At 37.5% G+C, this 25,061-nt stretch overlaps 1 protein-coding gene across 3 annotated transcripts in view; it reads right to left on the reverse strand.

Annotated features, from left to right (window-relative positions):
- LOC145688259 (cilia- and flagella-associated protein 100-like) overlaps window positions 1-25,061 on the reverse strand; it is a 288,731-nt gene that overhangs the window by 152,579 nt on the left and 111,091 nt on the right. For 2 of the 3 annotated variants that reach the window (XM_081762227.1, XM_081762228.1), the window contains exon 2: window positions 5,427-5,656. The exons of the other annotated variant lie outside the window; for it this stretch is intronic. In XM_081762227.1, the coding sequence (XP_081618353.1) occupies window positions 5,427-5,597 (171 nt within the window). In that variant the 5' untranslated portion in view covers window positions 5,598-5,656. The remainder of the gene's footprint in view (window positions 1-5,426; window positions 5,657-25,061) is intronic. 3 annotated transcript variants of the gene reach the window in all.

Raw genomic sequence — 25,061 nt, forward strand, 5'->3', positions numbered from 1 at the left:
ACGTTCAGCACGCCACAAAAGGTCTTCGCACGCAGCAAAACGTCGCTGTTTCAGTTCAGGCGTCAGTTGTCGGGGCACCCATCTTGCAGACACCTTATGAAAATGGAGAACATCATTCACAATATGATGTGCCAATCCATGACTCATGTGTACACATGCCGCAATTTCGTCTATTGTCACACGGCGGTTTTCCAAAACGATGGCTTCAACGGGTGCAATGGTCTCTGGAGTCACCACGCGCCGAGCCTGGCCGGGGCGTAGAGCATCGGCCACAGACGTAACACCATTAGCAAAAATCCGGCACCATTCATAGATTTGTGGCTGTGACAAACACACATCTCCATACTGAATCTTCATTCGCCTAAAAATGTCAATCGGTTTCACACCTTCACTTCGCAAAAATCGAATCACAGAACGCTGCTCCTCGCTGGTGCATGTGGCTAGTGGGGCTGCCATTTTGGAACTGTTGTTGCGCCGGTGTTTGTGCATCTGCCGGCTGCTGCCACCTAGGAGACATCCGGCACACTATCGTAAACAGGCATGCCAACTTACAGCTCACTGGCGCCACATGCGGATTTTTATTTCTACTTTTATGGTTTTCAGTTGACTTACCCTCGTATATATAAAAAAATGAAAAATGTTTGCTATTCTGGGGGGGAGCGGTCGATTGCCCCGATAGCCCCCTGGATCTGCCACTGCCAAAAACTATGGACTTGACACTAATATCGATCGTTTTTTTAAAAATCATTTATGTTTGTCCCTCCTACTCCCTCTAGGAATGCAAACGGAATTTCGCCCCACTGGCGGCTGAATTTGGATTTAATGGAATCAGGACTGCCACCAACTAGCTTAGCGACGCTGAAAACTAATGATTCGACACTAATATCGGTCGCTCTCGATATTTTTTCATGCTACCATTTAACTCTCTTGGGGGCTAACAAAGGCTTTAATCGGACTTAACCCTCTTAGGATTTCCACTTTTCGAGGTAAAGTTTAAACTTTCACTCAAACAGCTACTGCTTTCTTACTTTTCATCGTAGAATCATGTTTCTTTCAGAATACATCACACTTTTCAACGGTACCACCCACTTGTCCGTATTATACACCAGAAACAGGAAAGTAAAAAAAAAAGACATTTTTTGGGAAAAAAATTCGAAAGTTTTGTGCCTCTGTGGTCCAGGTCTGGGTTCACGTGGGGATCTGATTTTTTTAAAAAACGTTGTTATGTACACTCCGCATCAAAAAATGCGACAGCTAACGCCGTGCAGTTAGGCCACCCAATATACACTTTCTTATCCCATAATCGTGTCAGGTAAAGAGACCCCCCTTCTCTCTCCTCCTTTCTTCGTCCCACCCCTCTCTTTCTTCCTTGACGTTTCTCTATCCTGTCTTTGTACCTTTCACTTCTCGCCTTCTCTCTCACACACAAACTTCATCTTCCAAAGTTAAAACGGAGCAAGAGCTCGATATACCTGGTCTGGAGAATCTGATTAACTGTGAACTTCGGCGTCGTGTTTTTCGTGCTCTGGGGATAACATCTCCAGTTCTGGTCATCTCTGACAGATATACTGTTAAAACGCAAGGGAATAAGTAGAATCTCTTTTTTATCCTCTGGGTTACCGAGTCTAAGTCGAATTACCGGATCACTACGGATTTGAATCCTCAACCCAATGGTGGTCTAAACCTAACCAACACCATCCCACTGATACAATGATCCGTTTGAGCTCTAGCGTGTTCATTCTATCTGTGCAAATTACGTTATATCCGGAAGAGATTACATCAATACTGGATGTTCGGAACAGATAAATCTTCGGAAAAGACTAGAAAATGGTAACCTCTTTGGTTATTTGAAAACAAAATTTTATTTATACTAGTTCGACATAAAATTTGTTCCCATCCTATAATTCAACGTTTTCTTGACGTTGAAATTTGAAACATGCTACATTAATGAGGAACATAAACTTTTCCATTCGAACATTTGTAACTTCATTACGATACAGTTTGGACTTTTAATATAGGGTATTTCTGATAGAAATCTAGGAGTAAATTAGAACTTTTCCATTTTCTCTTTCTTTCTTTTTTCTCTTCGTTTAGTGTTTTTTGTTTTGTTTTTTAGTTCAATTTGCATTAGTAGTCTGAAATGGAGGATTTGACCAACGCTGTCTACTGGGTTTATTAGAATGTATTTTGGATCAGTACGTTCAATGAACACTACCGAATTTGCGATCGAACAACGCTCAAACAAAGCAAGTGTGTTAAACTTTTGACATTATCCTAGATGTGTCTCGGAGATCTACAGTTCTCCAGGAAATTGAGTATGCTATCCTTTATGAAAGTGACATAATGAATGTTTAAAGCATCCTCTACATATTCGAATAGTTCTGAAAACATATATAAAAACAAACGTTATTTCTGTATTACTCTTGGATTTCTGTAAACGGAACTTTATAATGTTAGGTTTCTTTCATACTACAGTGAATTCCACAGTTTTATCAGTTCTCCCTTTTCTTTTTCTTCTTCTCTCATTTTCTCTCACTCTCTCTGCCTCATTTCTGAATCTCTATGTAAAAGATATTCATTGGTTTCAATTTTTCATTGTGTGTTTCAGTTTCTCCCTACATCAACCTATGAATCTTGTTTCGTCTCGGCTTTGCTATTTCATTTTATCGATACTAATACTTGTGTAATTTGAAATTAGAATAATCCCATGAAATTTTAGTATGGGAGAGAAGAAAGCGGCAGAGATGGGGGTCTCTTTACCTCACACGATTATGGGATAAGAAGGTGTATATTGGGTGGCTTAACTGCACGACGTTAGCTATTGCAATTTTTTTGATGCGGAGTGTACATAATACGTGTACAGAAATTTTTGAAAGTCTGAAGGTGACACATTTTTCACACACACACTCTCTCTCTCTCTCTCTCACACACACACACACACATATAGTGGCGGATCCAGGATATGATCAAGGGAGGGCCAGTAGTATATCGTATGAAAGCTATTGTTAAAAGAAGGAATATGGAACAGGTCTTATGTTTCCATAACAACCCTGTGTGAAATGGCCATGGGATAAAAATGTCGGCCAAACGGCCATTTACAACTTTTGCGTTGAATCGCGTCTGGGACCATATAACGCTCCCTGGGGCAACTTTGTCTCCCTCAATATATGGTACTTTTGAAATGATGAAATACGTGTTTTTCAGTTTTGATATCTCTTGAGCCATTTCAGATTTCTAGCAGTGGCCAAAGAATTCAATGCAAACTGTATTGTCATTTTGACTGTCCGCAATTTTGTACAGGTATACTGTAGAGCATCGAAACTTATTCCATCATTTTTCTTTTGAAAATAGCTTTCAAACGACATACTACTTGACTCCCCTTGTGATTTGAAAATTTTGAGTTGTACCTCGTCTGGAACCCTCCGAGGGACCCTGGGGCAACTTTGTTTCCCTCAGTACGTGATACTTTTGAAATGATGAAGTACTTGTTTTCTCGTTTTGACATATATTTTACCGTTTCCGAGTTTTACGGGTGGCAAAGGACTTTATGGACACCGTATATTTCAAAAGTGTACTGTTCATTCCTATTTGACCTAGAGTCATAATTCAAACGCCATCTTCTTTAGTATACTGAGTCCTTTCTAACGGTACCACTCACATGTACGTATCATACACCTAAACCGGAAAATTAGGGAAAAAACCCCGCAACATTTTTGAAAATCCCACCAAAACACTTTGCCTTTCTGGCTCAGGCTTGACTTGACGTAGGGATCAGAATTTTCTTTCTAAAACTACGTTGTCATGTACATAATACGTGTGCAGAATTTCAATCTTGTATCTTGAAAACAAAGGACGGAAACAATTATCGAAAATTTGAATTTAGGCTCTCTGTATACATACATACATACATATATAGATACATACACACACACCTACACACACACACACACACACACACACATATATATATATATATATATATATATATATATATATATATATATATATGTATATATATATATATGCATATTATAAAAATTACTGCGTCATTACTGTTTGTCCTAGAATCATAGTTCAAACGTTATTTTTTTTAGTATAACAAGATCTTTCCAACGGTGCCACTCACATGTCTGTATCGTATACCTGAACCGGAAAAATAGAGAAATCCGGATTTTAAAAAAATCACCCCCTCGGAACACTTGCACCCCTCGGGCCTGGCCCCGGTTTCACGTAGGGATCTCAGAAAAATCCAAAGATACACACAATCGGTACGCAAAGTTTTAATCTGATATCTTGAAAACTAAAGGCGTGAATAATTTTTGAAATTTGCCTTAAGAAAAAAAAAAGTCACGCCCTTCCAACCCCCACTTGGCGCCACCAAGTTGACCATTCTGTTCCAAAACGTATCTGAGGTCTTCTTTGGTCAATTCTTGACTTGACTAATAGAAAATATGGCTTAAATATCTGTTATAGAACCTAAATATGCTGTCAAATACGATATTACGCAATGGTAACAAAAGTTACCAAAAATCCTAAAAGGGTTAAACGGTAACGTGAGTGTCACTATTATCTATGGATACGACACTAATGTCCATCGTTTTTGATAATTTTTGTATGTATCCATTCCGCTCTTACTAGGGAGCTGGTCTTGGACTTAAAGGGCACCAAAACTGTGACAAATGAACTCAGAAGTAGAGAAAACTAAGCATTTTACACTAGTATTGGTCGCTCTGAATTATTTTTACATGTTACCATTCCCCAAGTCAGGAGTACTAATGAGATCTGAATATGAATTTAAACGGCATTGGAGGTGTCACTATTCATCTTAGCGAGCCCGAAGGTACGGATTTGACAATATCGGTCATTTTCGATCATTTGTTGTCACCCTACCTACTCCTCTTAGGCATGATAGAGGGTGTTACCCTTACTGGAGGGATCAACGTGGACTTAAAGGAAATCAAACTGTCATCAATCAACTCAAGGCCCGAAAACTATAGATTCGACACTCATATCGGTTGTTTTCCATCATTCTACGTCTCTTCCTCCCACTTCCCCCTAAATGTGCAAGGGGGTCTTACTCCGACAGCACTCTGTAAGTAATATATGTACCAACTTTAGTTAAAATTACTTCAGGCATTCCAGTGTTACGCTGGAATACACGCACATATTTTGATATACATATTACTATTAATGAAGATTTGATAATTCAATGCTGCATCTCAAACCGCAGAAAGGCTTAGACAAAATACAATTATACCCAACAAGCTGGAACGAGGGGTAGACTTGAAGTATGCAGAATTTACGAAGGGGAGCGCCAGGTAAAGAAGATTGGGAACCACTATATTAGAGGATTTTACAGGCTAAGTATATAGAAATAATCAGTATTAACTACTTAAATGCTTTTACAAAATAAACGAGTACAATACCTTTGTTTTCATGGAGTCTCTTATGTATTCGATATACTTGTTGATAAGAACTTTTTTCTTCTGTGGTCTTCCCTGAACAATTTTAAAATATGTGGGATTGAGATCCAATAATGACTGAGGTGGATTTCCATCGAAAGGATCACCTTCCCTTAAGCTTCTAACTAGATCCATGTTTCCTCTTGCGGGTATATTTCCTTATAGTTATGAAGTGTAACTGCTTATCTATAAAACTGAATAAAGATCAATAAGTTATTTCTGATTTAAGGGGCATAAAAGAAAGTTCGAAAAGATAAGGGAGAAAGAAGACAAAAAATAATTATTAAGCTAAAATTAAACAAGTGCTGCAATTGAAAAACGTGATTTCAAGTAATAAAAAATAACTTTTGGTCTATCATAGTCATTTGTAATAAATGTTCTAAGTAAATGCTTACAGTACACAGATGCTTACCGCACGCTTTTGGTGAGTATGGTTTTGGGGTCAATGTGCAAATTAGATCCTGGTCTAGGTTAGGCACAAGAGCAGACGAGTTGTGCAATAAAACTAAGATTATATATATATATATATATATATATATATATATATATATATATATATAGATAGATAGATAGATAGATAGATAGATAGAGAGAGAGAGAGAGAGAGAGAGAGAGAGAGTCTATATATATACAGGGTGGCCCAAAAGTAGGTATACACGCCCTGCATTGATCATGTATAACATTCTAGCTTATAGGTTTATTCGCTTTTTCTGTTCCGAACTTAGGATATAAGTAAAAAGACATTAAGAACAAATAATAAAGAACCTAAGTCTATCTGATTTATAACAGTAAGAAATGATATAAAAAGCAGAGTTGATCAGTACGGGACTGTATACCTACTTTTGGGACACCCGTCCCACCAATTCGTGTACAGTGGGCCACATAAATTTTTGAGGTATAAAATCCGTGAGATAGGCAACCTAACTAACGCCTGCTCCAAGATTAATTACGGCTGGTAGTAGCTAGCACAGCAGCGTGAAGTTGCCCCCAACTGTTAAAAGCACAAATCGTAAAGAGTGTTTTTTGTGCAGAAGTGGAGCAAAACGCTGGCTGACGAAATGAAAAAAAAAATGAAATTGAAATCTTTGATTTTACGTCCCACGGTTATGCCGGTTCGGCTAAAGGAGACGGTGATGATGAGTAATGAATGAAATGGTGGAATGAAGAAAGTGGGAGAAAACGGGAGAACCCCGAGAAAACCCACACACACGGTGTTTGTCCACCAGAAAGTTCACTTGGCGGGGCTGGGATCGAACCCGGGACCCCTAGCACCAGAGGTGAACTCTCTACCACTGAGCCACCGCGGCCCGAAATGACAAAAGGGAGTCTTTCAATACTTGTACTCACAGTAATTCTTGTTTCTATGACACACACGTAAAATATACACAGCCACTTCAAAAAAATATACGGATACCAGAGGCGCCGATGAGTAAATAACAGTCGAGGGACTTAGTTAATCATATAATTACTCAAATGAGGGATTATATAAACAAGTTTACTTAGTTGAAATAACTATACATATCCGTGTATCAAATAATATGCACATAGATTAAGCGGTATATATGGTAGGTTATTTTTTAACTAACTCAAAGCTTTGCGCTGAGTTTTGAAAATATTAACAGTAGTCCTACCTGCAAATCGATTAAAAATATGGATGGATCATTTGGGGGAAGAACGCAACCCCCCCCCAAAAAAAATTGTAAATGAAACATTGTAAAAACTGAAAAGGTTGAGGAGGAGAATCGAACACGTTCCGCGGGTTGAGCAAAGCCACAATGTTAAACACTCATCTTTTTTCCTTTTAAATTTCCTGACTATATTGTTTTCTATTTTAACCACTTCTCAGGACTACTAGACACGACAGGGAGTCGAACACAGAAACATCGAGGACAGTTAAAATTCCACCCTTGCTCTTCACAGGGACTCGAACCCCCAATGGGCTTCACCTAACGTTCATCAGCCTAACGCCTCAGACCGCTCGGCCACACCCACCGGCAATCTAAAGAGTTAATTATTCTGGCTTGCCTAAATAAAGAGACTTTTGAGTTCGTTCAAAACAGTTGCTTCTTAATAGTAAAATTGATAGGCAAACAACAGGAATATGTAAGTGAGGGCTCGGAGAGCATTATATCATTCTATTCACTTAATTATCAACATTATACATTTAAAAAACAAACGAAATACATAACTCCTTTATTTTGAATCAAATATGACGCGTTTATTATAATCGCACAGAAAAAGGGATAGTTGTGACCAGGAATTGAACCAGGGACCCCTGGAATTACAACTGGCCACTCTACCACTGAAATAATTCTCAACTTTAGTACTGCGTATTCAAAAACTGTAGATTATCTTGTTTCTCTAGAAACGATCGGTTTGGAAAAGGGCTTTAAATAAACATGAAAATCAACAAAATGCCGATACAAGATTACAAAAGGAAGTGATATCCAATCAAAAACAATGAACCTGTGAAAAATAGAAATGCGATCGCCACGAAAATTACTGAAATCAAATAAAATGTTATTTGCACGACGGCTAAACTTTATTTGCTCTTTTGTGAGGTGAAGTCATAAACACTTGGATGGGGTAAGAAAAAACAACTTTCCAAATAACTTAATTTCACCTTATGCGCTATCCTTTAAGGCACTTGGCTTATTTTTTGATAGGTTCGCTCTTTTCGATGGGATTTGTTTTACAGAAAGCACTTCACTACGTATTTATTTAACCATTTGAAGACTACGTGGCCTATGCGTTAAAGGATCTCTACGGTACCATATTTCACATAAGTAGAAATAAATCCCCAAATCATGCGGGTTTCCATATCCAAACTCCTAACTAAGAAAACATTTACGATCACTCCAACCAAGGGTGCATATCCTGGTGGGCCCACTACCCCGAAGCTCATATGGACTGCCCTATTGTATTTATTAATATACAATATTTGGCATAATTTGAGTGCAATTTGTCTTAATATCTTCATATATATATATATCTATATCTTCTGCATCTGAATTGCCCCCCCCCCCAAATTTGCAGAGAAATTGGGGCCCTTGACTCCAACCACAATCATTTCAAGGATTCACACTGTTTTGTGTAAATTATTAGGACGTAAAATCGAATGTGATTTATTCGGAAAATGGTTTTATACATTGCAAAACCTTTAACGCCCAAATATTCATCGCAAACTCATAGTCGTAATATCTATCGCAAAGGAGCGTCATTTCACGCTTCCCTTGAGGGGGCAAGAGCACCACTGACGTAAGGTTTTCACGTTTTGTACTAATATATTAGTAGACAATCGATTAAAGTATACGTAAACTTCAAACTCTTGGATTGGGGCCATTACCCCTCCTTCCCCGTAAATGTCCCACCTGCTGTGACATAAAAGAATGCATGTTGTTTCGTGGGATAGTATCTCCTGCTGCTTGAAGCGATGGAAGATATGAGAAAATTAGTTCGCTTAAGAATGTAAACTTTTAAAAAACTTTTAAACCTGTGGATCCTGGTAAAACAACCTGTATATTACGTTTCCAAATGCAATTAAACAATAAATGACACGGACAATGTGACAAGCAGGGAAAGCAGAGAAACGTATATCATAAGACGACAGAAACAAAAATCACAAGCTGAATGTTTAAAGTGTATAGCTAAAAAATGATTATCTGAGTAGTGGTGTAGTGGATAACGTTCTAACTTACAAACAACTGATTAATGTTCGAATCTTCGTCAAGTTTACTTTCTTTCTTTTCTTCGAAAGAACAGCAATTACTTGTAGAATTATTTTTTCTTTGCGTCGAAGGAACAACCATTACTTGTAGTATTAGAGTTTTATATATGGTGTCATTCTGTTAGATTTTTAAAATTCTTTTCTAAGTTAATAATATAAGACTGCAGGTATGATTCTACCTAAGCAGATAAAAAGTAAGGGTATTCTAGATTTCCTTCTATTAATAATATATAAAAAGAAACTTATACCCGAAACTAAATTACAATTAATTGAAATGAAATAGCAAGTGTGTGTCAGCTGACTCAACCGGAATTTGTGTTTCTGTCCGTCTATCTGTCTGTCTGTTTAACCATAAATCTAGCAAAACGTACTTCATTTTAATTAAATTTCGTATGTGACTTTCTCCAATCTTTGAAAATAACTTTTTTGTTTGATGTTGCAAGAATCTATCAAAATAAGGTAGTAAAAGGGAATAAAATTCCCTCCGTACTGCAGGTTTTAACATACAGAAAATCACTTTCTGGTAGAAAATACGTAAACATGATTTGAATTCGATAAAACGTAGCACATGCTTTCTTTAGGGTATCCCACTCATTCCCAATAGTTGTAGTTGAAACCGAAGAAAGTAGTTCTACGTATTTTTGCTGACACTAAGTGAATCACAAACGAAATACTCCACAGAATGAATGAATGTGAAGGCGTGCGCTAAGGACCAGAGTAATATTATGTGTTGATTTATTTATTGAATCATGTTCATTGTGGGTATTATTACTTTTTTTTTTGTAAAGAAACACGTTACTACCTGCAAGTATAAATATAATTGTAACTATTTCTATTTTTGAACAAAATAATATGACGATTATGGATCTTTTGGTTTGTTTGTTGGTGTGAGACTGTTGATCCAATGAAATTTTCTTCAGTAGTAAGCAACTAATTATTCAGTGAGTCATCACTAAACGCTATAGGCAAAGAAAGGAAAGCAATATTGCCTGGAGCGTAGTTTGAAAACAGTGTCTTTTCTCTGTTTAACCTGTGAAGTGAAGGCACTTTGCTTCTAAAACAAATTTCTGATACACAATATGTAAATAGAATATTGGTCTGCCTGTGAAAACTAATAGGAGGGGAAAGAAAAAAGATATGAGCTATCCGCGTCACTCTCTTAGATCTTTAACCATGTTGGATAAATAAACCGCCACCCAACGCCTCGGTCCACCGAACAGTTTTTTCTTCAGGAAAGTACGAAACACGTATTCCATCATCTTGCCTCTACAATATCTGTGCAAAATTTCGTCCACTTCGGTCCACTTCTTTTTGCCTTTCTGGCGTCAAATTTCAAAATTTTGGGTGGGGGCTTTTACTCTCAAAACCGTTTTTCTGCAGAAAATAAAAAAACGTATTCGTTTTTTACGTATTCTCCCTACACAAATTTTCATTGTAATTCTTCATGTTCTTTAGACACATCTGACATAGTCTTATTAGCACTTTTGATATTTCGTGATCAAAGGTTTGGAAGACTCCGTGCCCCACCTAACAGTTTTATCCTGGAAAATACATAACAAGTTTTCTCTTCTTTTACGTCTACAATATCTCTGCAGAATTTCGTACACTTCGAGCCACTTGTTTTTGCCTTTCGAGAGTCAACTTTCAAAATTTTGGGTGCGGACTTTTGCCCCTTAAAACACTTTTTCCGCAGAAAATAAAAAAAACACTATTCGTTTATTTTATGTGTAGTATCTACCTGCCGTTACACTTGGGAAGTGCTACTTGTAAGTAGTGTTGTTAGTGATGATATGACATGCAAACGTGAAATAAAAGTAAGGATAGGAATGAAGAAATATGACTTTAGAATGAAGAAAATTCTATTTTATGGGACAGTGAATAAAGAGCTGAAAATGGCTCATAAAATGCTGCGTGTACTGTGTTTTACTGTATTCCATAGGACAGAAGCATGGATATTACGCAAAAATGATGAAAAACAATTGAAGGCTTTCGAAATATGGGTACGGAGAAGAATAGAGAGGATTACCCGGGTCGAGGGGAAAACGAGCGTTAGGGTGTTAGAAATGGTAGGAAAAATATTATTAACAAGAAAAAGATAAACCGGTTGGGATATTCATTAAAAATGAATTGTATCATTAGGGACGTTCTAGAGGGTATGGCGGCAGGATATACAAGGAAGGGACGAATTAGGCTACATCGAAACAGAATTAGGCTATGGGCAATATCAAAACAGAAAAATTGTGTGTGAAGATGAAGAGGTTAACAGAAGATCATGGAGCAAGGCAGCTTCTTAGCTGCGGCAAGTGACCCGCTAATAATGGTGTAATACTTCTGATGATAATAATGCTGATGGTGCACAGTAGAAACAGAATGATCCACTTTACTGATATTTCTAATACGAATCACAATGCAAATTTCTACAGGCTGTCAAAATGCCTCGTTTTAAAGGCTTTAGAGAACTATCTGTTACTCTGCGAGGAGAAATTGTAGGTCGAGTAACAGTGTGACAAACACTCATTCAGGTCGCTTGGGTTTTGGGCTGTGACGAGAAAACAGTGAAGCAATTGATTTAGCAGTATGAAGAAGTTGGTGAATATTTCACATCTCGGTCAAGAAGTGGGAGACTAATAATAATAATAATCTCAGGAGTTTATATTTATTTCCAGCAAGATTTTTGCATACCCTCCTAGTGCAGTATTATTTTTTAATGGTCATTATAAAATTGTCAAGTTAAATTTTAAAGGGTCATTATAAGTGTTGCTTTATTCATTTCACCATTCATTTCTGCCAGTAGCTTTCCCCCCTTACTCGCTCTTCACGCCTACCCAGGAGGGAGCTGCGCGCCCGAGGTTGGGAATCACTGCTTTCCATTGAGGCATTCTGACAGTCTGTTGAAAATTTTAATTCTGACTACTATTAGTAAACTGGATCCTTTTGTTTCTACTGCGCACGCACTAGTGACTTTAATGAAAGATCATGAATAATTATGATAATTTATATAGTATTCATGGACGAATATGTAATAGAACCTATATCAATAACATACATCATTCCTCAAAGTAAGAAATATGGTCAACATAAACATACGATCAATAGACTTATTCATCAAGGTGAAATAGGCTTCAACTTCAGACACTACAAAATACGTTTTATTTGTTCTCCTTGACGATCTAGTGGCTAGCACGTGTGCCTTTGGTGTACGGTGTCCCGTGTTCGATTCCCGCTTGGAGAAAATTTTGATTTTTAACTGTCTTCAATGTCTTTGTTTGTGTCCCTGCCGTTCAACGTGACTGGAAAAAATGTAAAATGTGTATACCGAGTAGAAAATTGAGACAATTTTGAGATACGTTCGGTGAATCAGTTAAATTAAAGAAATGAAAAATCTGGTCTAAAGCACTTGCGCGTACATCACTTCTAAAGGTAAGTTCGAGTCCCATCAAAGTAAGATTTTTCTTTTACCTATTTTCGAAGTATCTCTTTGTGTTTCTATTGGATTCGATTAAATAGAACTTCAAATAGAGACCACGTGGAATTCATTTATTGACTAAGCCAGAAATTCTGGTAAAGATGCGACACCGATTTTATTATTATTATTATTAGTTAATCTACGAAGTTTAAAATGAGGCGATGCAGCATTTACGTAAACTAAATGATAATTTATTTGATAATATTCACTAGTCTACCATACATTTGCGAGAGTTTGCTTTAGGAAATGAAGTGAATACAAAATTGAATATTAAAAATATTACAAAAAAAAAATATATTAAGAAAAATATTGATTAAGCAATTGGAGCTAAACATACCTTTCAAGTAAGAATTATATAGAGAGAGGATTTACTTTAGGGTGCAGTCCACACGAATATTCGAGCTTTAATCCGACTAGAAATCGATAACTTACACGATAATTTTATTTCATAACTTCTATAATTCTTTCTTCTTTTACGTATTATAATTCTCTTTATGTTGTGATTTTGCCATTTCAAAACGTGAAACGGGAAATGAATGCAATATTCTATTTGTTAAGGAAACCTTTGAAACAGTGATGATTTCAGGGGGTGACCTGAAGGAGAATTTGAGATACTGTCGACTTAAAATATTTCCCCTTTCGGGGTTATATCTTCGATCATGCTCAAAGTGGACTAATATTGTTTTAGCAGTTTTCCGCCTTCATATATCAGGGCTCTAGTGGTCTGGTCTCTTGGAAATACTTGAAAAATGACCAAAAGCAAACAAAAAGTGAACAAAAGCACACGAAAAAGTGACAAAAACGTGAACAAAACCCCATCATACCCCTTTTTCCTTTGTCAATTTCTCCATCACCTCTCTCTCTGTTTCTTGTTTTGTTTCGTGTTTTCTTCTTTACTTCCTCTTTTTGAGCTTCCGCCTTTCTTAGGTTTTAAGTATGCTTTGTAGTTACGGTAAGCAGACTTATCAGATGTAAGAAGCTTCTGAGTAAGTGGAACCAGTTTTGGGCTTTTCCGAATTTCTTCATCCTAGACATTATATTTAACTCAGTATGAGAGCTCTCAGTGATGAAATATTCAAATTCATCACTCACTCTTCAGAAGAACATACAAGAAGCATAACACAAGACGAACATGATAAACCACACAAAACACACACACACATCGTTGAGCGGAGCGTTAATTATTACGAGAGAAAACTAAAAGACTATTATGATAGAAGAAAGAATAGACACAGAAGGGTTCTCAACCACATCTTGAGAGCTTAAGCATCCACCAACCATCCATTGTGCTTTGAAAGAATAAAAGCTAAAGTGAGAATAAAGCTGACTCTTTCTTTTGTGACAGCAAGTACTGAAGCTTTCAGAAGAGTAATAAGTAACAAGTTTCTGCCTTTTTCCATTTACTTTTATAATATTTTTTTCTTAGAAAGCTGCCAATGCAAAACATAAGTCACTTTACCTTCCAAAAAGTAACTTTTAGTGACAAATTTGAAAGAAAGTAAATTTACTGACCAACCTGAAAAAAGTAACTTTCAGTTTAAAAAATGACTTGCTATGAGCCCTGATATATTGATAACTCCGCGGCAAGAATCTTCTGAAATCACTAATGATTATAAATAGTTTTTTTTATTACAAATCAAAGGATAATAATGAAATATTAAACATAATTTAATATTTTGTTTTCAGCTATGGATTTTAGATTTGCAATTCATATAATGTTCCGTTCTAATCGAATTTGAAAGTAAAGTATTTGCCAAAAGCTTACTCACAGAATGTTCTCAGTCCTCTGATGAAAATAGGAACACACTTTTAAAAAACGAATACTTTCTACAGGGTTTGAACACATAAACTTCTGATTGACAGGCTATTCACTCACACAGCTCGACCATTTCTTTTAAAAGATCAACCGATAATACCTCAGATTCCTAAGGAACCCAAGTTTCGTCGTATACAAGGCCTCTTTGACCTTCACCATATTCGACAGGGACACGAACACATAAAATATCCAGGACAGTTTAAATTCCGACCTTGCTGGTCAGAGGGATTCGAACCCGCAGTGGATACCGCCTCATGATCCAAAGCCAAACGCCCGAGACCACTCGGATATTGCCACCGGCATTTCGCATGTCTTCACAGCGCCTCTTTTGTCTTTTGTACAAAACTGTTTTCTGCTCCACACTCGCTTTTGCTTATGTCGGTACGACTATGAGTTTGTGATGGATATTTGGACGTTACAGGTCTTTCAATGTATAAAAGTCTTTTTTTGTATAAATTGCATTCGGTTTTACGTCCCAATAACTTATATACAACAGGTTGAATCTGTGAAATGATTGGCGTTGGAGTGATCATAAATATTTTCATAGTTAGGAGCTGGATATGCAAACCCGCTTAACGTGGGAACTTACTTATTTGAAATTTGGTAAGATTATAGTAGACGCGCGGGTATTTGATTCAAAATAGAGGAGTTGTGTATTTTGTTTTTTAAAAATCTATAATGTTGATAATTATGTGAATAGAATGATATAATGCTCTCCGAGTCCTCAATTACATATTCCTGTTGTTTGCCAATCAATTTTACTATTAAGAGGCAACTATTTTGAACGAACTGAAAAGTCTCTTTGTTTAGGCAAGCCAGAATAAGTAACGCTTTTGATGATTGGTTCAGTTCCGCTCGAGCGTTCGAGCGAAGGATAACGCAGCGTGTGCTGGTAGTGTAGTTTCCTTTCTTCCCACACCTGCAGTGTTGTGCGCTTGGCAGTTTCCTGTGGAATATATTGCGTGGCCTGTTTAGTGCCTATCCTTGTGAGTTCAGCGTGAATTAGTGCTTCATTATTTCAACGTACAATGTCATATAAAAAGATCTGCAATACAAATTTATGTTTGATAAGAGATATCGCAGTTCTCGTCCAAATTCGAGCCAGGTCTACCAGTGATTAAATGAAACATTTCCTCTCCTTTTCGATAAACTTTGTGTCCTTCAGTTACATGAAGAGTCTTACAGAATGTATATTAAGATCAAGAACTTAAAGATGTGTGAACAGTTTGCATTGACAGTTCCTGAGTCTGTTTTGTTTACTCACGCTGATGGAAATTCGAACATTGTGAGGATTTTGCCGGCTGAACACCCAGTTAAAATAGTGCGTCTTTTTGATTTTCCCGAATTAGGGAAAGTGCAACGTTCAATTCATTCTTCTGGACCTTTGGAGCCTTTGGCTGCGGCTCCCATGAACCCCGTCTCCAGACCTTCGGAGGTAAACCGTTTTGCCGATGTGTGTGAGTTTCCTGAGTTACCCCGACGTCCTGTTGCTCCAGGGTCATTGACAAAATCCACGCCAGTATTCGATGCTTCTATAACAACCTCTCTCCCGCTGCTCCCACAAGATACGTCACTGGAAAGTAAGCGATCAGCTGCTAATTCATCGATTCAAAATATTCTTCCGATCTCGAGTGACTCCCCTCCATCCGCTCCTGACACATTAATTCCTCTCCCACTAACTACAGGTATTGTCTGCTGACTCACATCCCGCTCCGTAACAAAAACGAAGTGTATGAAGGTTATCTACTAAGAAAAAGACCAGAGTGTATCTCTTTCTGTTTTTAAAGGGACGAACGATGCAGTATCACGTGACACGCGCTCACAAGAACGTGCTATTTCTGATTCGGAACTGAAGTGAGAGAAGACGTGAGTGTCCTTCAACCTTCTATTACGAAAGTGTTTTTGTTGTTTATGAACGATTCATGCAATGTTTTGCTACCTTGTTCTATTGCTTTTTTCTTCCTTTGCTTACCAGTGGGCAGGTTACCTATACTATATGTTGTTCATTTATATACACGACTTTTTTAAAAGGTACTGCCCAGTATTACTTACGTATTTTTGTTTGTTTTTTCTTGTTGAATGTAGGTATGTCAGCGATAAACTCTTTCACAATTCTATCGCTAAACATTAATCGGATTAGTTCTGTGGAAAATACGGCACTCCTTAACCAATTTATTGAGAGCTGTCACCCGGACGTCTGTTGTATGACAGAACTGACTTTCCCTTCCTTTGAATTTCTTCGTGATTATAACGCGATTTTCAATTGCGAACCATCTACTGATGTCGGTACTTTAGTGTGGAAGGGATTAGCCTATGATCGAGTGATGTTGTCATTTTATTGTAGAGACATTTGCTGCGACATTCAAAATATTTGTATCATTTGTTTATATGCACATTCTTGCTATCTCAGAATACGAGAAAGGGAAGAGTTTTATGCCACAACCATTCCGTCTTTGCTTTCTCCCGGTGTAAACCAATGTATTTTGCTAGGTGATTTTAATGCCGTGATATATCCTCGTGATTCTCACCCCTTCACCTCCTTGTCATTCTCTAGTGCAGCTGGTGCGCGCTCAGAAATTACAAGATGCGCTGATTACATCTAATTCTACGCATGCTATGATATTCTGTGGCCCCACGACCAAGAGCAGAATCGACAGAGCCTATGTTACGGCCCCTTCATGTACTGCAGTGCTACACGTCTTAACTTTACCCGTACCGATGTCAGATCACGCAGCAATAGAAGTAGCCTTTAAGCTCCATTTTTTATTACTGCTGCACGACGCCCTTCCTTTTGGAAGATTAATAATGAAGTGATGTCACGTGAGGAAGTGGTGGAAGCTTTTTCCACGCGTTTTGAGTACTGGTGTAGAATGCAACAATATTATCCGACTGTCGGAGCATGGAGGCTTCTTTATTGTAAACATAACATACATAGTTTCTTTCAATGGCGTGGTAAACTCGCACGTAAACAGGACCGTCAGTTACACGACTTTTTTTTATCATGTTCTTTGTGACCTTTGGGCGGCACCACCTTCACTTGTCAATCACGCCAGTATTCACGACCTTAAATGTCGGATGCGACAGATTTTCTCTCAAGCCTCTCTTCAATCTTATTTTTCAGAGGACTTCTATCATTGTTTTCCTGAGGAAACCTCCTCCCTGTATCACGTGAACCTCCTGTTACGACAACGGCGTTCGACCTTCATCGGCTCCCTTGTTTTGGCGGATGACACTACTACTACAGATTCGCTTAAAATATTACAGGAATTCACTTGGTACTATAACGCATTTGCGAGTGCTCAGCCTAAGGATTATAATTCAGCACCAGAATTTTTGTCCGCAATACCCCACAACCTGACGGCATGTGACGGACATGATTTGATGCGTCCAATTACAGAGAATGAAATATCTTCTGTTCTCCGACGTGCCAAAGGGCTGATGGTTTGAGCATTTCCTTTCACCGACGTTATTGGCCTCTTCTCAGCGCGACTCTTGTATCGATCTTTAACTCTTTGTTGTCGGGGGAAATTTTTCCCATATTACGGCTATCGTTGTGCTCATCCCGAAATCCACTACTACACGCGTGGTTACTGATTACCGACCCATTTTCTTATTACCAGTAGACCTTAATTCATTCACGAAGGTTGTAACAGCCAGAGCACGTCCTATTATTCAACGATATATTAGTTCTTTTCAGGCGGCGCTTCATGAGACGCATAACATACAGTACACCCTTCGCTCTCTCCGGGATCTTTTCGCATATTTCCATTCTCGTCAGGTTCCCGCATGAGCCTCAACAGTAGATTTGGCTAAGGCTTATGACAGTGTGGATAATGGTTTCCTTCGCTTAACGCTTGAAGCGTGGGGCTTTCCGTCAAGTAATTTCCAACCTTTACGCTACAGCGAATTTCCGTATTCAAATTAATGGCCATTTATCCCCCGTTATTTCGTTACAGCGTGGCTTGTGTCAAGGGTGATGTCTCTCCACCCCGCTATTCGTTTTAGTCTTAGGCCCGCTCCTTAATCGTTTGGCAACGTTGTCTCCTTCTGGGCCCTCTCTTTTTCGCAGCCAAAACATCTTTGAGTTTGCCGATGATCTGACCATTACCGGAGTGGATTCTGCTGCTCTCCAGGGAGTTTTTCTGTTTTACAGTGATATTCTCGTTGCTCTGACTTCCATTATAACGACAGGTAAACTCACGTGTTACAGTTTAATGGCTTTCAGTTATCTGTGAGCGCTCCTGGTACCCCTTGTCTGCCGCATGTCACTTCCTTAACAATCTTAGGCATTCCCTTTACGCCACACCCTACCCCGCAGTATGACGAGATTTGGTCCCCACTTTTAATACAGGTACACCGTCTGTTTGATTCCCAACGTTTTCGTCGGCTCCATTTATTACACCGTATTCAATTTATCATAATTTTTGTTGCAACCAAACTGTGGTACCGGGCGCGAGTTTACTCATTACCAGAGGTATACGCCAAACGGTTCGTGTCTTTGTTTCTTTGGGATATCTGGCGCGGTTTTTATTTCCATATTCCGCGTAACGCGCTTTATCTGAAACGTTCCCTTGGTGGGTTAAAATTAGTTAATACCCGCTTAAAATGCCAAACTTTGTACATGTTAGATTCTTACACTGCGCTCATTTCTGCAGCTTCTTTCACTCATAACTGGATCAGTTGTTTCTGGCCGAATAACGAGCATCCTTAAATCCCGCCTTTATCCAATTTCCAGCCCAGTGTCCGGCGTATATCCAGACTTTTATCTTCTATTGGACCTATTCAGGGATGATTATAAACCCCCACCTTCACACTTCACGTTCGTTATATTGTGCCCTCCTAACGATAACTTATCCTCAGACGCGGCTGCGCGTAGTACATCATTTTTCACAAGTCAATGGCAGCAAGTGTGGGTTAGTATCTCCGCCTCTGTATTACCTTCGTACATGCAAGTCACCTGGTTCCAGATTGTACATCAGCTTATTCCTACTCGCGCGCGCTTATTTGATATTCAACGCGTTCGTGATGAGTCGTGTGATACCTGCAAGCAAGAGGACAACTTGGCTCATCGCTATACACAACGCGTTGGAGCTCCCCCTATTTGGCATGCTTTACATGAATTGTTAGGACGTATTATCCGCTGTCCTCTCTCTCAGTTTACAGTGGAGCACTTGTTATTTCCTGACTTACGTTTTGTCCCTCACACTACAATCAGGCAGTGCTCTTTCTTGTAGCATGTACTCTTACATATTTCCAGCGCTATGTGCTCTTGTTGGTTGCGTGCATTTATTTTGACTTTCTAAGACGTGCACGTCGAAAGCTCTACTCGCCGGAGCTGGACCGGCAATATTTCAGCTGGTTTTTAGAAGTGCTCTCTCAATAAACTCTTTGCTTTACTTTACAATGAGAATAGTCGCACTATTATTAATATTTATATTATTTTCTTGTTCTTTATCATTCTTATTACTTCTTTTTATTATGTATTGATTAAGTTGAATTAATTTATTGTTAATGATGTTCTAGGTTAATTTTTCTGCAAGGCTTAATTACTTGTTTGCCAGTTATGTATTTGGCACTTATGTACAATAAAACTTCAGTGGTTAACATTGTGGCTTTGCTAATCCCGCGGTCCGTGTTCAATTCTCCTCCTCGACCTTTACACTTTTTTCAATATTTTATTTACAAGGCTGAACTCCAGTTGAGCGTTGCTAAATGAAAGATAATCTCCAGTGGAGAAATTTAGTGATGATGTAATCTGAAAATAAAGGAAGAAAAATGAATGGAGTAAACCAGTTACAGAGTTAATTCTGTTAATGGTTTTATATTTGATAATAGCGGTTAAATTTGTGCATTTTTAAGTTATTGTTTATTGACACTATATTCTAACTCTTTCCCTTTGTCTGAATGTGTAAAGTTTCACAAATATTATACAAATCATGAACTCTCAGTCCAATTTGCAACCTAACGGAAATACGCTAATACGGATAAGATCTTCAACTCGTCTGTGTTATCGAATATTGCATTTTTAATATTTACAAATAAATTACGAATAGTTGCATTTTCAAAAATCATTTAATGAATAATGAAATCAACAATTCCTTCTTTCGAAGTAGTATTACGTATCAATCAGTGGCGCCGGAACCTAGGAGCTCACGCTCTGTTAGATCCCCAAAATTTTCATTCGGGGTTCGGTTCGTCCCCGCAAATGATCCATTCATATATCGCCGTGCAGTAATTTCGCCGTGCAACGTGCAAGTTCAAAAGTACGTCAATACTAATATTAATACTACTACTACTACTACTACTACTACTACTACTACTACTACTACTACTACTACTACTAATACTACTACTACTACTACTACTACTACTACTACTACTACTAATAATAATAATAATAGTTAATGTTCTCATTCATAGTATAGTTGTCAATTATTATTATTATTATTATTATTATTATTATTATTATTATTATTATTATTATTACTAGCATCAATAACTCACTTCGCTAGGTTAAATTGAGAAAAAATAGTAATATGTTCCGTTACTCAGTCACTTTTACTATTACTAAAGCGCTCTTTGATATCGGTCATTTTCCATGAGCTTCATATATCCCCTCCCTACCCTATGTTGTGGGGCACGGCAACTGCAATGTCATTTTTCATTTTAGCAAGCCTGAAAACTATGAATTCGACTCTGATATTGAATATTTTGATCATTTTTATATGTCTCATCCTCCTCCAAGTTGCGGGGCTGAATTTGGATTTAAACAGCATCAGATGTGTCACTGTTAATCTCAGGGACTCCAAAAATTATAGATTCGCCACTAATACCGGTAATTTTTCGTTCTTTTTTAAATGTCGCTCCACCTCCCCCTTCCTTAAGTTACACCGTCAAAGTGATATGACAAATAATCTCAGTTCGAACTTCATCTAAGTTGACAATTTGATCGACATTGGTTTGGTGGTTCAAGAATCATTAAGTGTTATTTATTTATACAGTATATATATCTTTCTCCGATTCCCTTCCCCAAGTTCTCCCGTAAAAGTGAAACGATAAAAATCATCCCAGTTCTGAACGTCGTCTATGTTAAAAATTTGATCGAGATTGATCGTTTGGTTCAAAAGTTAGCAAGTTTTATTTATTCTTTTAACTAATCCCTAACCTCTATCCTAAGTTATATCGCCAAAGTAAATAGATAAATACCATCTTAGGCCCGAACATAAAATTTCTGTTGAAAATTTGATGGAGATCGGTTGGGTAGTTCAAGAGTGATGAAATCACAAAGACAGTCACTTTCATTTTATTTTTTTTTTACATATATCTCCGGCCAGTACGTTGCACCGTCAAACAGAAATGATAAAAGTCGTCCCAGATCCGAACCTTATCTAAGTTGAAAGTTTGATAGAGATCGGTCTGGTGGTTAGAGATTTATTACGTTTTATTAATTTTCACATCTCCCCTTCTCCTCTCCTTAAGTTTTACCGTTAACCCTTAAAGTATTTTTGTTACCATATGGCAACATTGGTTTCTTAGAAACTAAATATATAGTTGTGATGTTACATGCCCGTTATGTCGCGTTGTAGACACTTGTCTACAACCTTTTCACCCAACTGTCAAGCGCTGCTACCGTACCTCAGAAATTTGTAGCTTCCACAGTGGCTGAAATGTAGCTTTTAGCAGTTCGAAGGGTAGATTACAAAAGAGGTAATATAATTTATTAATTATTATTATTATTTACTATGAATTGATTAACTTTCTGAGTGGAGTGGTCACAATGACAACAAGAGTCAAGAAGCAACACTTATAACATATCAGTAATTATTAATAGATTCTTGATAGCGATTTGAATATGAGTGTTTTCATATGGTCACATTGTGAAATAGGAGATACCGATTGATGTGATGTAGGAAAGAAAAAAAATGAAATGAAATCTTTGAGTTTTACGTCCCACGATATGACGGTTAGGCTAAAGGAGACGGTGATGATGAGTAATGAATGAAATGGTGGAATGAAGGAAATGGGATGAAACGGGAGAACCCCGAGAAAACCCACGCAAACGGTGTTTGTCCACCATAAAGTTCACTATATATATATATATATATATATATATATATATATATATATATATATATATATATATATATATATATACAAGTAAAATCTCCAATTCCACATTTTCAATTGTTTTCTTCAGATGATCTTATACATAACATAGTGCGGCAGTCACACCTATATTCTGTTTAGCAGACTCTTCGATCAACTGCACTTTAAACGAGATGAAAGATTTTATAGCTATTATGCTATACCCGATAGCAGAACTTTCTTTGACTTTCTGCGATGAGGTTTTGTATGTCAAAAAATTTCTGCAGGAATTCTAAAATAAATGAAGATGATACTATCTTATTTTTATTACAGCGTTAAATGGTAATTATTCTGCACAGGTGCGGGAGATTTTCTGCGATCACATCGCAGATCGCGGCATGTTCTGCTATGGAGGTGGTAAGTGCGCAACAATAGCAGGAACATCCTGCGATGTAGAACCTGTCACAAGCACCAAATGTATGGCAGTAAAAAAAAAAAAAGTGGATGTGCCTTGAACAGCTATCGTCAGAGAATACAATAACCATAGAGGTGGTGTATGTGTATCAGATATGATTGTGGAACAACATAAGACCCCGTCAAACTCTAAACGGTAGTACTTCCCCATATTTTCATACCTCCTTGACTTGTCCGTATTCAATGCATGGCAGTTGTATAGAAAGGACAATAACGCGGGTTTGGACACCAAAGAAATGACTCTCAAAAAATTCCGAAAACAGATCATAAGTTTTATGTATTGCGGGAAGACCAAAGTGTGGTAGACCATCACAAGATAATGACACACAGCCTACTCGAAAGATAAGAGTTCTACTGGTTCCAAGACCAAATGATGATCAGATAGGACATTGGCCATCATACTGATCAAAAGGACGTTGCAGATTATGCCCTACAGGAATGAGTAGAATGAAATGTACGAAGTGTGATCTTGTGTTGTGTTTCACAAAATGACAGAAGAAAAGTATTATTTTCTCCTTCTCCATATAAGACTAGTTTGCGAATGATTGATTGGATGTAACTAATTTCCTCTAATCTAAAAATATAATGTAAGTATACCTTGGTATAAGAAATTTGGTGATATAATACTAGTATTGTATATTTGGTTTCTGCAACAATGCATATAGAAATGTATTTTCTAAATTGTTTGTATCAATCACAACTAATAGTGCCAATAAACGCCATAAAATAAACAATCTTACCTAAGTTCCCATATATCTTCCAGTATTCATACATATGACCTTTAAGTTACAATGTTGCCATATGGACACAATTTCTAAAAATAGAACATCAACAACAATGAGCAAAATTTTCATTATTTCCAGCTCAGTAGACTCTAATTAGCGTAGTATATCACTGAAAAAAATTTAATCAAGCTTTTAGAGGGTCTGTGACTTTAAGGGTTAAAATGAAATGATAAGAAAGCTTCCCAAATCCGAACCTTATCAATGTTGAAAAATTGATCGAGATCGGTCGGGTGGTTCAAGAGCCACGTGTGGTGGATTAGGAGCCAAAAACATAGTTACTTTTATTTTTGTAATATAGGTTATTATTATTATTATTATTATTATTATTATTATTATTATTATTATTATTATTATTATTATTATTATTATTATTATTATTAACGTACTTTTGAACTTCCACGTTGAATGGCGAAATTACTGCAAAATATGCATTATCTCTGTAATTTTCCTGGATTGTATGTTTTCCTTTATTAGTGGGCACTAAGTTTTCTCAGGCAGTCGAATAAATGAATTTCGTTGTGCACTTTGGTGCAAAAAAACTTAGAGAAAGAAGCGGTTCCTTCCAAAGATCAGGGCTAAAGTAATTAATATTTGGGTTGCAATTTTGGGTGGTATGATAGTGTAGGGGTAACATAAGCGCCTTATGAATAATTCAGGTATCTGACATAGGTTCAAATCCTGTAACGCCATAGTCGATTTTTTACAAAACAATTGTGAAGAATGTACTTATCATACTGGACAAGCAATACATAAGAATATGGAAGCTAACACCTGTATCATGATACAGACGATTTACGAATGTTGCTTGGGAAAGGGCAAGGGAATTACCAGGACATTCGAAACACATCATTGATCTGCAGAATGCACTTTACGTGTTATCATTCACAGAAAGAAACACTACACCATTTGTTAAATAAAGTGTGGGTAAAGCAATCGGTGGTGTAATGGTAAAGTGCTAGACTTTCAACTGGAAAATCTTGGATCCATTTCCCATCAGGTAGTAAGGATGGGAAATGGATTACCCTCCGGATTACCGAGTCTAAGTCGAATTACCGGGTCACTACGAGTTTGAATCCTCAACCCAGTTGTGGTCTATAACCTAACCAACATCATCCGACTGACACGATGGTCCGTTTGAGCTCTAGAGTGTTAATTCTATCTGTGCAAATTACGTTATATCCGCAAGATATGAAATCGATGGTGGATGTTCGGAACAGATAAATCTTCGGAAAAGACTAGAAAATAT

This window comes from Thermobia domestica, chromosome 6, assembly GCF_964235325.1.
Source record: "Thermobia domestica chromosome 6, izTheDome1.hap1.1, whole genome shotgun sequence".
NCBI classification, from domain to species: Eukaryota; Metazoa; Arthropoda; class Insecta; order Zygentoma; family Lepismatidae; genus Thermobia; species Thermobia domestica.